Below are 12,204 nucleotides of genomic sequence, written 5' to 3'. Positions count from 1 at the left end.
CACAGTCAATACACAACCCCCCTGATGCCCTGTCTTCACTTTGCTCTAACCTATTAAGTCCCAGGTTTTTTTTTCTGTGTGACCAGCCCCACGCAAAAATACAGACACATACTCCTCCCACCTAGTCCCTCTGGACCCATGAGAGGTATGCAGCTGACAAGGCTCTGAAGCGAGCCGATTTTGGCCCCCTAGCCTGCCCCGTTCCCTGCGCCCATAAAGCCGTCTCCTTCTGAGTTATAACACCATTATATCGTCTGGCTTATTGCTAATCAATGCAGGGAAACTCCCATGGGGAGGGGGGCACCTCCCTTTACCAGCCCAACCCCTCACACACAGATGGGTAGGAGGGGTGTGCACACCTAAGCACATTAAGAGGATACAACCATGAACAATCTACTTGCAAGAGAGACTTACAGAGGTGCTGCTGCTTGTTAAAGCTTTTTTTTTTCCACCCACAGAGTGCATACTTTATTTTGGAATGTATATTTGTGTCATGGAAAATGAGAAAAGATCTCACCAACACACACGCAAATTCACACTCGCACTGTGGAGAGTGCACATGGGAGTTTGAGCGACAGAAACACAGAGCCACAAAGCGTGAAGATGGGTGCACACACACACACACACACACACACACAGAAACACACACACACTTAACGGCTGACACTCACTCCCTTTTCAATTAGAGTGTCGGCTGGAACAGAAAAGAAGGGGGAGGAGGGGGCTGTCAATGCTCTGTGGGGAGACACATGCTCTGGCAGACCAAACACATGCACATACACACACATAAACACACACGCAGAGGGAAATGACCACAACAACAAAAAACAAGAGACAAATATACATTTAAAGGAAGATACAGAGGCGGGCATAGAGAAAGAAAAAAAGACGTTTGTCTCGCACACGAGGGACGAAGAGTTGAAATAATGTGTCAATAAATCGATTAGTGGATCGTAAATCACTTAAAATTTAGGTCATTTAAACGCCTATAATTCTCTGGTTCCAGCTTCTCCGTGTGAGGACTTACTTACTCTCAGATATAAAATATTGTAAATTAAATAACAGGGTTTCGGACAAAAAGAAAAAAGAAAATATATTGACAAAAATAATCAGTAAATCAACCAATCGATAATGGAAATAATTGTTAGCTGCAGCTCTAAGTCCTTGACTCACATCTCATATCTGTTGGTGCTGATTTCTCGGACCAGGTTGAGATACAGGTTCACTGTGATGAGGCAAACCCAGGCCAAGGCACTCCAGTCTGCAGAGACACACATGGATAAACAACAAGGTCAAATTACAACACAGCTTCCCCCATCACACAGCATGCACCTGCAATTGTGTCCAAACACACACGTATGTATCATAGTGGGTGTGTGTGTGTGTGTGTGTGTGTGTGTGTGTGCGCGCGCGCATATGAGTGTGTTCCACTTTTTGATAAATGAAGGCCCATTCTGCAGTAATATGAGGGAAACCTGTGGATTAGGGTGATGGATGAGAGGGGGGAGCTCAGAGACAGATAATGATGAACTGTGGAAAAGCAGAGGGAGATAAGCAGGAGTGGGGGCGAGAGAGGAAGAAACGAAGGGGGGGAGGGGGGTGTCAAACGGAGTGGACTAGAGCGAGTCTAAAGAAACTGAAAAGAAAAGAAGAAATGAAGAAAGGGAAAGGAAGGTGAAATCAGCAGAGGGGAAAAAATGTATATACTTTACAGAGACAAGGAAGATAGTCTAGAAAGCTCACTTCCCCTTTTCTGCCCTCGTATTCAGCCCTTTTCCTTGTGTGTGTGTGTGTGTGTGTGTGTGTGTGTGTGTGTGTGTGTGTGTGTGTGTGTGTGTGTGTGTGTGTGTGTGTGTGTGTGTGTGTGTGTGTGTGTGTGTGTGTGTTTCTGTTGACAGGACAGGCTGTGTCGGTCGTCACAATGATGGATTCTCACAGCCACACACTCAGCTTACTCAGTTTCACACAACAAACCCTGCACACATGCACACACAAATATACAAAACGCACACTCCTTTTACCATCAAGCAATGTTTAGGAATAGTGTGCAGTGACTTAGAAAGAAGGAAGCTGGCTGTTTATGTCATGATCTCAATAAATCACTGTCACAACGTGTCTTACATAACCAGACAGCAGCCGATGCTTCGCTTTAACTCGACACACACAGCTCAGCTTCACTACCTGTCCTGATGCTGCCCCTTCAACCATCTTCCTCCATTTCAAACACATTTCATAAAATTTTATTGGTTGGAGTTCAAAGCAGAGCTGTGATATGAGGCTCCCACTAGACCCGGCGCTTCGCAACAGAACAAAGTGCCTGCTCCGTCAGCCCGCTTTATGTACAGCTGTTTGTCCTAAGAGTAAGGATCCTAATGATAAAGCGAGATGACAGGCAACAACCCTGCAGCACTAACTCACTGCCCATTACCCTGTATCCGAGTGTGTATGTGAGTGTGTGTGTGTGTGTGTGTGTGTGTGTGTGTGTGTGTGTGTGTGTGTGCGTCTGCCTGCGAGACCAATGGAAATGAAGATTGGTGGAGTGTTGTATTAACAGCCAGTCCTAACTAAGAATCCGTATGCTAATCAAGGCTAAAGGAGCTATAATTGCAACAAATGCAACCAAGATTTTGAATGTAAACACAATCCTTCCTCATCAGTCCGAATCACAAAGAAACCTCCCCACGACCCCCCAAATTGAGAACCTGCAGATGTGCCTAATTCACCCAAAGGAAATACTGCAGTCCTGCACTGTCATTGGAGGAAAATCACCTCCTCGTACAGAGGAAGGTGATCAAACACTGAGGCGTCTGGTTTGAGGGCGGTATACTGAATGGCTGCTGCAATGGGCCAATAACTACAAGCATGGTGCTTGAGTCCCAAGTATTACACCATTGTATGGGTGTGTGAATACTACTAAACGTGATGTACAAGTTTTACCAATGCGTTACCACCCTTGACAACTGGTGTTTATCCAAATGGCAAGTAAATATCCTTCCCTTTTCTTTTCCAGAACTCCGGGACAGGATGCACAGGCGAAAGACAAGAGGATAGGCTTTTACACATATAAAACAGTCCCTACATTAACATTATGTCAACCCATAAGAAAGAATGATTATAACCCACTGTTAAATAGAACAGAAGATACAGTAAGATATGATAAGAAAAAAAGGATAAAGCTTTAAATAAAGCTGGACTCATCAGCATTTCTGAATACTGAAGTCTAGTGATTTGGGGACACCAATGTGCATTTTTTTAAATATACATCTGCAAGAGTTTGGTGGTCTTTTGACCAGTAGCAGTGGTTTAACAATTTCTTATTTAAAAGCATTCGTCTATCTCACTTTCCAGCCCATATATCCTCCAGAAACAACTCCCCACGTTGCATTTCTAACATTCTCTGGGTGAAAAATAGTGTATAATAATAGTGTATAAGCTGGAGAAATCAGTGTCAAGGCACATTTTGTTCTTATGCCAAAAAAATGAAATGACAATGTAATATTATTTTCCACTGTGATATATGACCTCTTCAACAGATGTTTTTGTTGAACCTTTGCTCATTTCTTTGCTGGCTTTCTTAAGTTTCTTTTGAAATTGCGCCAGTGAATAATTAATTATGTTTTGTCTTACCAAAATAAGTTAGCCAGCAGGCCTGGAAGTCACAAAGCGATCCCTCTGGATGTGAATCACCCTGGGTGGAAGAAAGAACAACACAGGGAAACATTTTCACAAAGCACCTAAAAAAAACTCTGCTATGTGGGTGTTTAGTGAAACGCACTTGAGTAACTCACCATAACATATCCTACGCTATCAAAGAAGGCAGCTACAGTCAGGCTGAGAATCATCTTCTGTACAGTAAAAATCAGAGGAAGACATGAAGAGGGATTTGCCAGGGCATTTATATTTATTTAGGGCAAATTCAAATGATGACTGATGTGAATGACAGCTTGGCAAACGACTTCCCTGGTGACAACCCTGTGAAAATATCACAGAATGGAGAAGAGAGTCTCCTTAATTCCTTCTACACAAACTGAGCTCATTGTATTTTATCTGAAACAAAACAATAATGGGTAGAGGGTAGTTGTTATGCATGCCCACTGTCTATAGAGGTGGTTACAAACTGTGGCAGTGGTAGGACGCAGACACATGTTATGGCGTTATATATGTGTCACATTCCTGAGCGAGTAATTGTATGTTTTGAGCACAGAGAACTATATTTTGCAAGCGCATTACATTGCATTTTGAACAGAAATGTACACTCGCAAAATATAATTCGGTTTGAGTAAACAAAAACCTATTTCGTGCACAATAAATGTATTTGCATGTCTTTCTCTGCTCGCAGGTAGACGCTGCTGCGCTCCGGTCATGTCTCCCTCGCTCTCAACCTCTTCTCTCTACGCGCTCAACTCTAGACACGCTCGCTCAGATTTTCACAGCGTTACAAGTGTGCCACAAAACCAACCAATCGCAGAATCAAAAGGTCAATTCTGATTGGCTGTTCGTCTACAATTAGATTGCAAGTAGCAGGAAAGACATCTACAGGGAAACAGTCTTTGACGCAACACCTGCCGATACCCCAGCAAGGTGTATCTCTGCTGTAGTCAGTGGGTACTTGGAAAGATTGTGGAGCAGCTTAACTAATTAAAATAATAATTGAATTATGATTGATTTAAAACAATATATCAGCTAAAACAGCTCAACACATATGTTTAAACATATAGCGAAGTAATCAATGGTAGAAATAAACAGCTAACAGTGGCCTACTGACTTAACTAACAGTTGAAATGATTAGCTAAAAGTAATGGATGAATTTTGAAACATTAACCACACTTCAAGTAAAAGGCCTAGCTAGCTAGTAGAATTTCTGACCAAACCAACCTAAATGTTTACAGTTCAATTGCATGAAAATGTAACAACTGTTCCTCCTAGATTTTCGTTTCCTGCTACTTGCGATCTAATTGGAGACAAAAAGCCAATCAGAATTGACCTTTTGATTCTGCGATTGGTTGGTTTTGTGGCACACTTGTAACGCTGTGAAAATCTGAGCGAGCGTGTCTAGAGTTGAGCGCGTAGAGAGAAGAGGTTGAGAGCGAGGGAGACATGACCGGAGCGCAGCAGCGTCTACCTGCGAGCAGAGAAAGACAAGCAAATACATTTATTGTGCACGAAATAGGTTTTTGTTTACTCAAACTGAATTATGTTTTGCGAGTGTTCATTTCTGTTCAAAATGCAATGTAATGCACTTGCAAAATATAGTTCTCTGTGCTCAAAACATACAATTACTCGCTCAGGAATGTGACACATATATAACGGCATAACATGCAGGCACACGCAGGCACGCGGGCATGCACGCAGGCAGGCAGGCACGCACGTTATTAATTTGGTGCCAGCAATGACCCTGCCAAGGCTACAGAGAAAGAGGAGGGGGAGAAGGTGGAGACAGGAAAAAGCCCTAAAGAGAGAGCACTAAAAACTATTGACTGTCAGATAACCTTTGTGAGGGGATGGAGGTAAGGAGAGGGTTTATGTGGTGTGAGAAGAACAGAGAAGAAGGAGCAGGAAGAGCAGGAGGAGTTGAAGCCACTCTGCGCGACCTGTTCCAGAGGTAAGAGGATCCATCATATCCCACGTTAAGCTGTCATTTACTTCAGATTAGGAGCATAACATGGAGCGCTGCTAAACCTGACAGACCTGCTGGACTGGCTTCAAAAACACCACACAGCCTGCACACTCAAACAAACACCATGAACAAACACTGACTTGCTTTAGACATTTGGAATTATTTTGGATAAAAGAAAAAGTATTCATGTAGAAGAAAAAGAGCATCATCTAATATTATCCAGTGTATTGTCAGACCGTAGTATAATAAAGTATAATGCCAACATCCTCATTTGGAGAGAGAAACGACAGCCGCCATTATTAAAGAACAACCACGAGTCAATTAACTCCACAACTGATTAATCTTTGCATTTTAATTGGGTTCAATTATGCCAAGATTTGCTATGGCTAATTAAACATATTTCTGGTGGCAACGAAGCAGACACAGAAATTGGAAAAAAGAATAAAAAATATACTGTACATTGTAGTGGAAATTTACCTGAGCCAAAGAGTGATACCTGCGAAGCAGCCAGATCACAAACAGCATGAAAATGCTGTGGAGAGAGAAGAAAGACAACAGTGAGATGTTTCTTGCAAACTGCAAGGGCAACAATTTGAAGAGGACCAGTAATTTGCTGTTCTGACGATGATATGTCTTACTGCACATAAATACATCATGGCAACTCCAACACTTGTCCCTGCAGGCTCTATTGTAGAGCTGCAAAAATTAACTGATTAATCAATTAGTTGTCAACTATTAAATTAATCGCCCTTTTTTAATAATTGATTAATCGGTTTGAGTCCTTTTTTTATAAAAATTCTCTGATTCCAGCTTCTTAATAGTGAATATTTTCTTTACTCCTCTGTGACAGTAAACTGAATATATTTGAGTTGTGGACAAAACAAGACATTTGAGGACAATATCTTGGGATATTTTTCAGCATTTTTTTGACATTTTATAGACCAAACAACTAATCGATTAATCGAGAAAATAATCGACAGATTAATCGATTATGAAAATTATTGTTAGTTTCAGCCCTACTCTAATGTAACCTTTACTCTAACTACTAGGCCAATGCATTCTTTAGCTTATACTATGATTACTGACCATAAAAGCAATGTCTGTTTCGACTGAACTAATGAAACCTGCAGAAAACCTGCTAAAGACCTGCTTAGCAGCATTTGAAGAAGCAAAGTCCCCAGCCAAAAAGTAACCACTGCAGCTAAGAGTTGAAGCTAAAATGTTAGGATTAGGGTTGGGCAATCGTTTGGGGTTTTTCCGATACCGGTGCTAAAATTATACTTTTAAAATGGTGCCAGTGCCTGAACCGAAATTTATATATTTATAATGTATATAATATAAAATATAAAAAAGGAGCACAAAACGACAGTTGGCGACATTAAAGATCGGCTTGTTTATTGCTAAGGCCATATGGTCAAAATTAAATGATTGATTAATAATGTAATAACAATAACTTATAAAAATTACTTATTTCACCAGTAAACGACAAAAACAAGCACAAGATGGGAAAAGGGTATTTTAAAATAACTTAAAATGCACCACAAGGCTGGCGAGTTTCAAGTAAACGCACCGTCTGTGTTGTTTTTTGTTTTTTTTTGTTACGTCCCGGTGTTGGAATCCTCTACAGGGAAATACAGTCATACTTTACACCGCTTAATGTAAGCTGTCAGCATTTTAACCATTGTGTTTAATCCAGCTACTAGCTAACGGTAACTTAGCATCCTGTGCAGCGATGCTTCTGAAAAAAAAAAGTCGGGCACCAATATTTTCGTTCTTATTCGGTCTCGTTACTACCGTTTACGTCGGAACCGGTACCCTATTGGCACCGCGTTTCGGTACCCAACCCTAGTTAGGATACAGTTCATCATTATGCCACTAGATGCCACCGGCAAAATCACAACTGACTATTGAAACAAATGGGAAACTTCCAATGACTTCTTTAAAATTATAAATGTGCTTTTTTCCAGAAGAGATTAGGGTCCCAACATATTAATTTCCCTTGTTTGTTTCTATTAAACACTCTAGTTATTAGTAGTACATGCTATGTCATTCTTTAGACCATAACCCTGGAACTGGCTTTGAGAAACTTTGAAATAAATCATTTAGTTGTACTATAAAACAAAATGTTAGTATAGTACAATATAGACTTGAATTATATTTCATTTATTTGACATACATTTCTGACATACAGGGTGTGGCCAATAGAACAACACTGCAAATCACAGCTTCTAAAATTAACACAAAGTTAAAGCCACATATCTCAACACAGCCTCAACAAAAGGTGAATTTTACAAGCTTTCCAATGATTGTATTTATTACAGGGTTACTGCAGTGGTCACAGTTTGCACAGGTTAAAGGGACCCTGCAGTTCTTTTCTTGTAAACAAACAAAAGTTATGTTGCCATTCAGTGTGTCCTTGAGGTCTAACAAACGTGTCAAGTGCATTTCCTTCCCCATAAAACATTTGCGAAGCCAATTTTTATGTATTTTAAATCCACCACAAACAAAACGGGGACCCACTCATCGAAAAACAGCTCCATAGGGCTACTAGAGATCTAAACCTCTACAGGGAATCTGTAATATTACAGTTAACTCTTCCACCACTCCGATATCATATACAATTGTAGATATAACTCAAATATATATCAGTGTATCCCTATAGCTATGAGCAGTTAAACTACAGTATCTGGTGTGAAATAAAGGTCAAGGCTTATCATTTGAGAAAGAAATTATTTGAGGAAATATTTACCATCCTACTAAGGAGAATGTTCCTGTGGCTCGTTTTACTGTTAAAATCACCACCTGTAAATCAGAAACAATTCATTACTATACAAATATGTATTAAAGTGTATAGTTGACATATGCATTACTTACATTGTGTAATATTTTTGTTTTGAGTAAAGCACTGTGCAAACCTCCTGAGAGGTGCAATACAAATACAGTACTGCCATCTTTATAATCATAAGCTTAGAAATTACTGGGTTGACAAGACTGCTGTTTGTTCAAGCATGTCTTTTGTGTGTTTTTGTGCAAGCATGTGTGCAATTAAAGGAAGTATAATGAAAAGGAGTTTGCATACACTTCAGGCAACCAACGCATTAGAAATGTGAGTATTTGCAATGTACTGACACCTTAGACATCTAAGGTGTTTATGGACATCACCTCCACATGCATTAGACACATTTAAACATGCTATAAAACACAGAGGGCTGCTAAATGACAGCTAAGTGAAATGAAAAACATTCAAGCTGAAGCTGATCGAAGAGCTACTCTGAGAGAAACAAGAGAGGAAAGAACAAGAGCAAAGGAATGAAAAAAATGAGAAATGTGTGAGTCAGTCCTAAAAGCTTCAGGGAAAATGAAGGGGCCCGGTAGCAGTCTTGCATGCAAAATAGAGATGGACACGTCCACACTATCAGCTGTACAACACTTCTGCCGTGATACACCTTTTTCCTCGGTGCAGTCACAACAACAAACGACTACCTTCGATCAGTCTGACAATCTGCAATCACGTCACGTGTCCCTATGCAGAAAACAGGGATTTCTATTAAAAAAAGCCAGGAAACATGACTGTTTTTATTAAATATATAGAAGTGGGTTTGAAGTTTTATATAATAATTTTTGCAGTAACTGCACTAAATAGTGCATGAGTGATCTTGTTTTTTGAAACGTTTATTATGCTATTTTTGGGTGTGGATTTTCCTCCTCATGATTTGCAAGTCATACAAACATCTGTATCATGGTTTTCATGGGCAAATACATTATCATGAGTTACCCTTGGAATGATATCCCAACGTAATACCGAAAAAGGATGAGCAATAAACTTGAAGTCAAGAACAAAGAAGTGACTGTTGACTTCAAATGATTAAAGTAATTAGAGCTGCAACTAATTATTTAGTATTGATTAATCTGCCAATTATTTTCTCGAGAAATCATCTGGTCCATAAAATGTCAAACAGTTGTCAGGATAAATGACCCTATGTCAATGACACTCAAAATCTAAGAAATATTCAGTTTATGATCACATAAGACAAAGAAAAGCAGCAAATCCTCACAATTAAAAAGCTGTAACTAGGAAATGTTTGTTTTTGCTCGAAAAATTACTTGAATGATAAATCGATTATTAAAATATTGCTGATTATTTTTCTGTTGATTGACAATCGACTAATCACTTTAGTCTATGTAATAGACTAAACATAGCCTTAAAAAACACTATAGAACTGTAATAACACAACCCATTAAGGCCCACTCACTCAATAGCATTGAGCAGACTTGAATATCCCAAGATAAAATCCCAAATAGCACAAGATTATAGTATTAATCTTGGACAGCGCAGATTTATAGACATGATATACTTCCCTATCCGACCAAAAAAAAAAACCACTAAATTATTACTTAAATCTGTGACAATCTGTTGTTCAACTGACAAAGAAAAGAGGATGATGTGGGGAACAAAACTGACTACAAGAATGCATGAATAGTGCAGAATGGGAGAATTATGGGGAATGGATGAATGTATGAATACTTAGTTTTCATTGAAAGTGTGATACCAACTCAAACTGATGCTGGCTTAGTCAATGCGGGCCATCTGTATCTGGGTTAGTCAGACAGTATATGTGACCCTGTGATAGATCGCTTGCAGACATGAGCGATTGCTTGTCGTAAAAGGAGAGATTTGGGCTCAAGGCAAGTCAGCATTACTGCGGCATTCTTAGTTAGGCCAAGAGAGTGGATGATAACCTGAAGCCAAAAGCTGCTGGCATGCAAAGTTACACCTACTCACATTAACACATTCACTGCACCAGAAACAACACTGTTTCTAAACTAATCTGTCCATATGTCAGCCTTGATTCAGCGACAAGCTACAACTGATCCAAGCCGGGTACTTCCTAACAAGGTTATTCTGAATATAAGGAACCTATTGACAGGTTTATCATCATCTTACACAATATCCTCAGGGTTTGGACTGACTACCCCAACCACATGTAAATTCAGTGCAATATAATATGAATCTATTTGTGAAGGTTATGATGTGCAATTGTTGTGCTTGAAACTTTGCCAGAGAGATGTTGAGTCAACCTCTGGGTAGTTTCCAGTCTACGGTTGGTGTTGTTGTATTGGATTGCACGTTGTACAGTGCTCCTGTTGGTCTGAACAAAATAATAGGAACAGCTTACAGTAAAACCCAATCAAATACAACAACATTACAAACAATTACATTATATTAATTTGGCTGATGCCTTTGTCCAAAGAAACTTACAATAAATGCATTCAAACTGTTCAGTGCTACAGCACATGTGCTTTGAGATATATATATATATATATATATATATATATATATATATATATATATATATATATATATATATGCTATATGTACATTTCACTCAGACATTTATTGTAATAAAGGTATAAAATAGCATACAGTACAATTGAAATACTCAAGTACAAGCACTTCGGTAAGAAAATGAGTAAATGTACTACTCTATCACTGAGCAAACTGGTGAAGCAGGTTCACTTATCATTTCAAGATAAGAAACCCTCTGCTTATCTTTATTCATATTATCCATAACAAACAGACTCTTTCTGCATGCATGTCTGAGGCGCAAATCTAAAACAATGGTGGTAAACATTGTTTCATTAGCTAAGTAGGAGTAACAGCTAAATACATAAAACTGTTAATGTTTATTAGCTTTAGTTAGCTTGTTACCATGTGAGTAATGTTAGCTCTCCATTAGCAGGTGAGCCAGTAAAGCTATTAGTTTAACGGTCTGTTTTAATTAGTTGCACTATAACGTTAATATTCGATGGGGCCAATTAATGCAGCTAGTTAGCAATGTTAGATTACTGACGGCTTTTACGGTTACAGTTTAGCATTGGGAGTCATGCAGGTGTCAGGCCTCCATACATCAACTTATCAACCGATCAATCAATCAGGTCGAATACATTATTACCAACGAAAAGCAAGCTAACAGTGAAACGTTATGTAGCCAACTATCGTTAGCTAATTAGCTAACAAAACTTAGCTAAATACTGAGTTTACACTTACGTTACCTAACGTTACTTACGCATCGATAGTCTTCTGAATCTGTATTAAAAAATACACAGCGTGAATCGTTACTCATTGCCTTTGGGTTTTGACTGTTCATTTTTGAGTCACTATGACTTTTGATAATTTTGCTTCAATGTGTTTTTGTTTTGCTGGAGCTTTTGCTTGTAGCCTACTTCCGGTTTCTACCGTGCGCACAAAGGGACATACAGCACCAATGACAGTGCTGAGTCAAGTGTCATCGAACGGACAAGTTTAGGACGTTTTTTGCTAGATGTAAGGGATATGAATACCTTTTCCACCACTGATATCAGCTAACTTTCCTGTGAAATGCTGGTCAAACCCCACAAAAAATCACTGTGTTTACAACTTAATTAGGATCTCATTATTAGAAACAGTAACAGAAAGCCTCAGGAAGACATTCAATGATAGCCTCTGGTATTCACCTAAGATTAATGATAAGATTATTTCATTGACTGAACCTGAGAAAAATATTTTTTTTAAAGATGTTTGAGGATCTCTTTGTTCGTTTTGTTTG

At 39.1% G+C, this 12,204-nt stretch overlaps 1 protein-coding gene across 4 annotated transcripts in view; it reads right to left on the bottom strand.

The window, feature by feature from the left end:
* Nucleotides 1-11,875, bottom strand: part of si:dkey-100n23.5 (cyclic AMP receptor-like protein A) — a 45,217-nt gene extending 33,342 nt beyond the window's left edge. For 2 of the 4 annotated variants that reach the window (XM_031292069.2, XM_031292140.2), the window contains exons 1-6: nt 11,686-11,875; nt 8,367-8,419; nt 6,095-6,149; nt 3,789-3,845; nt 3,628-3,688; nt 1,174-1,261 (exon numbers count right to left, since the gene is read on the bottom strand). In XM_031292069.2, the coding sequence (XP_031147929.1) occupies nt 1,174-1,261; nt 3,628-3,688; nt 3,789-3,845; nt 6,095-6,149; nt 8,367-8,419; nt 11,686-11,766 (395 nt within the window). In that variant the 5' untranslated portion in view covers nt 11,767-11,875. The remainder of the gene's footprint in view (nt 1-1,173; nt 1,262-3,627; nt 3,689-3,788; nt 3,846-6,094; nt 6,150-8,366; nt 8,420-11,685) is intronic. The other 2 variants (XM_031291939.2, XM_031292224.2) reach the window with 2 other exon arrangements.
* Between the last annotated feature and the right edge of the window lie 329 nt (nt 11,876-12,204).

Source organism: Sander lucioperca, chromosome 8 (assembly GCF_008315115.2).
Source record: "Sander lucioperca isolate FBNREF2018 chromosome 8, SLUC_FBN_1.2, whole genome shotgun sequence".
NCBI classification, from domain to species: Eukaryota; Metazoa; Chordata; class Actinopteri; order Perciformes; family Percidae; genus Sander; species Sander lucioperca.
Note: the sequence above shows the minus strand (reverse complement) of the source record. Positions and strands in the feature narration are given on the sequence as shown.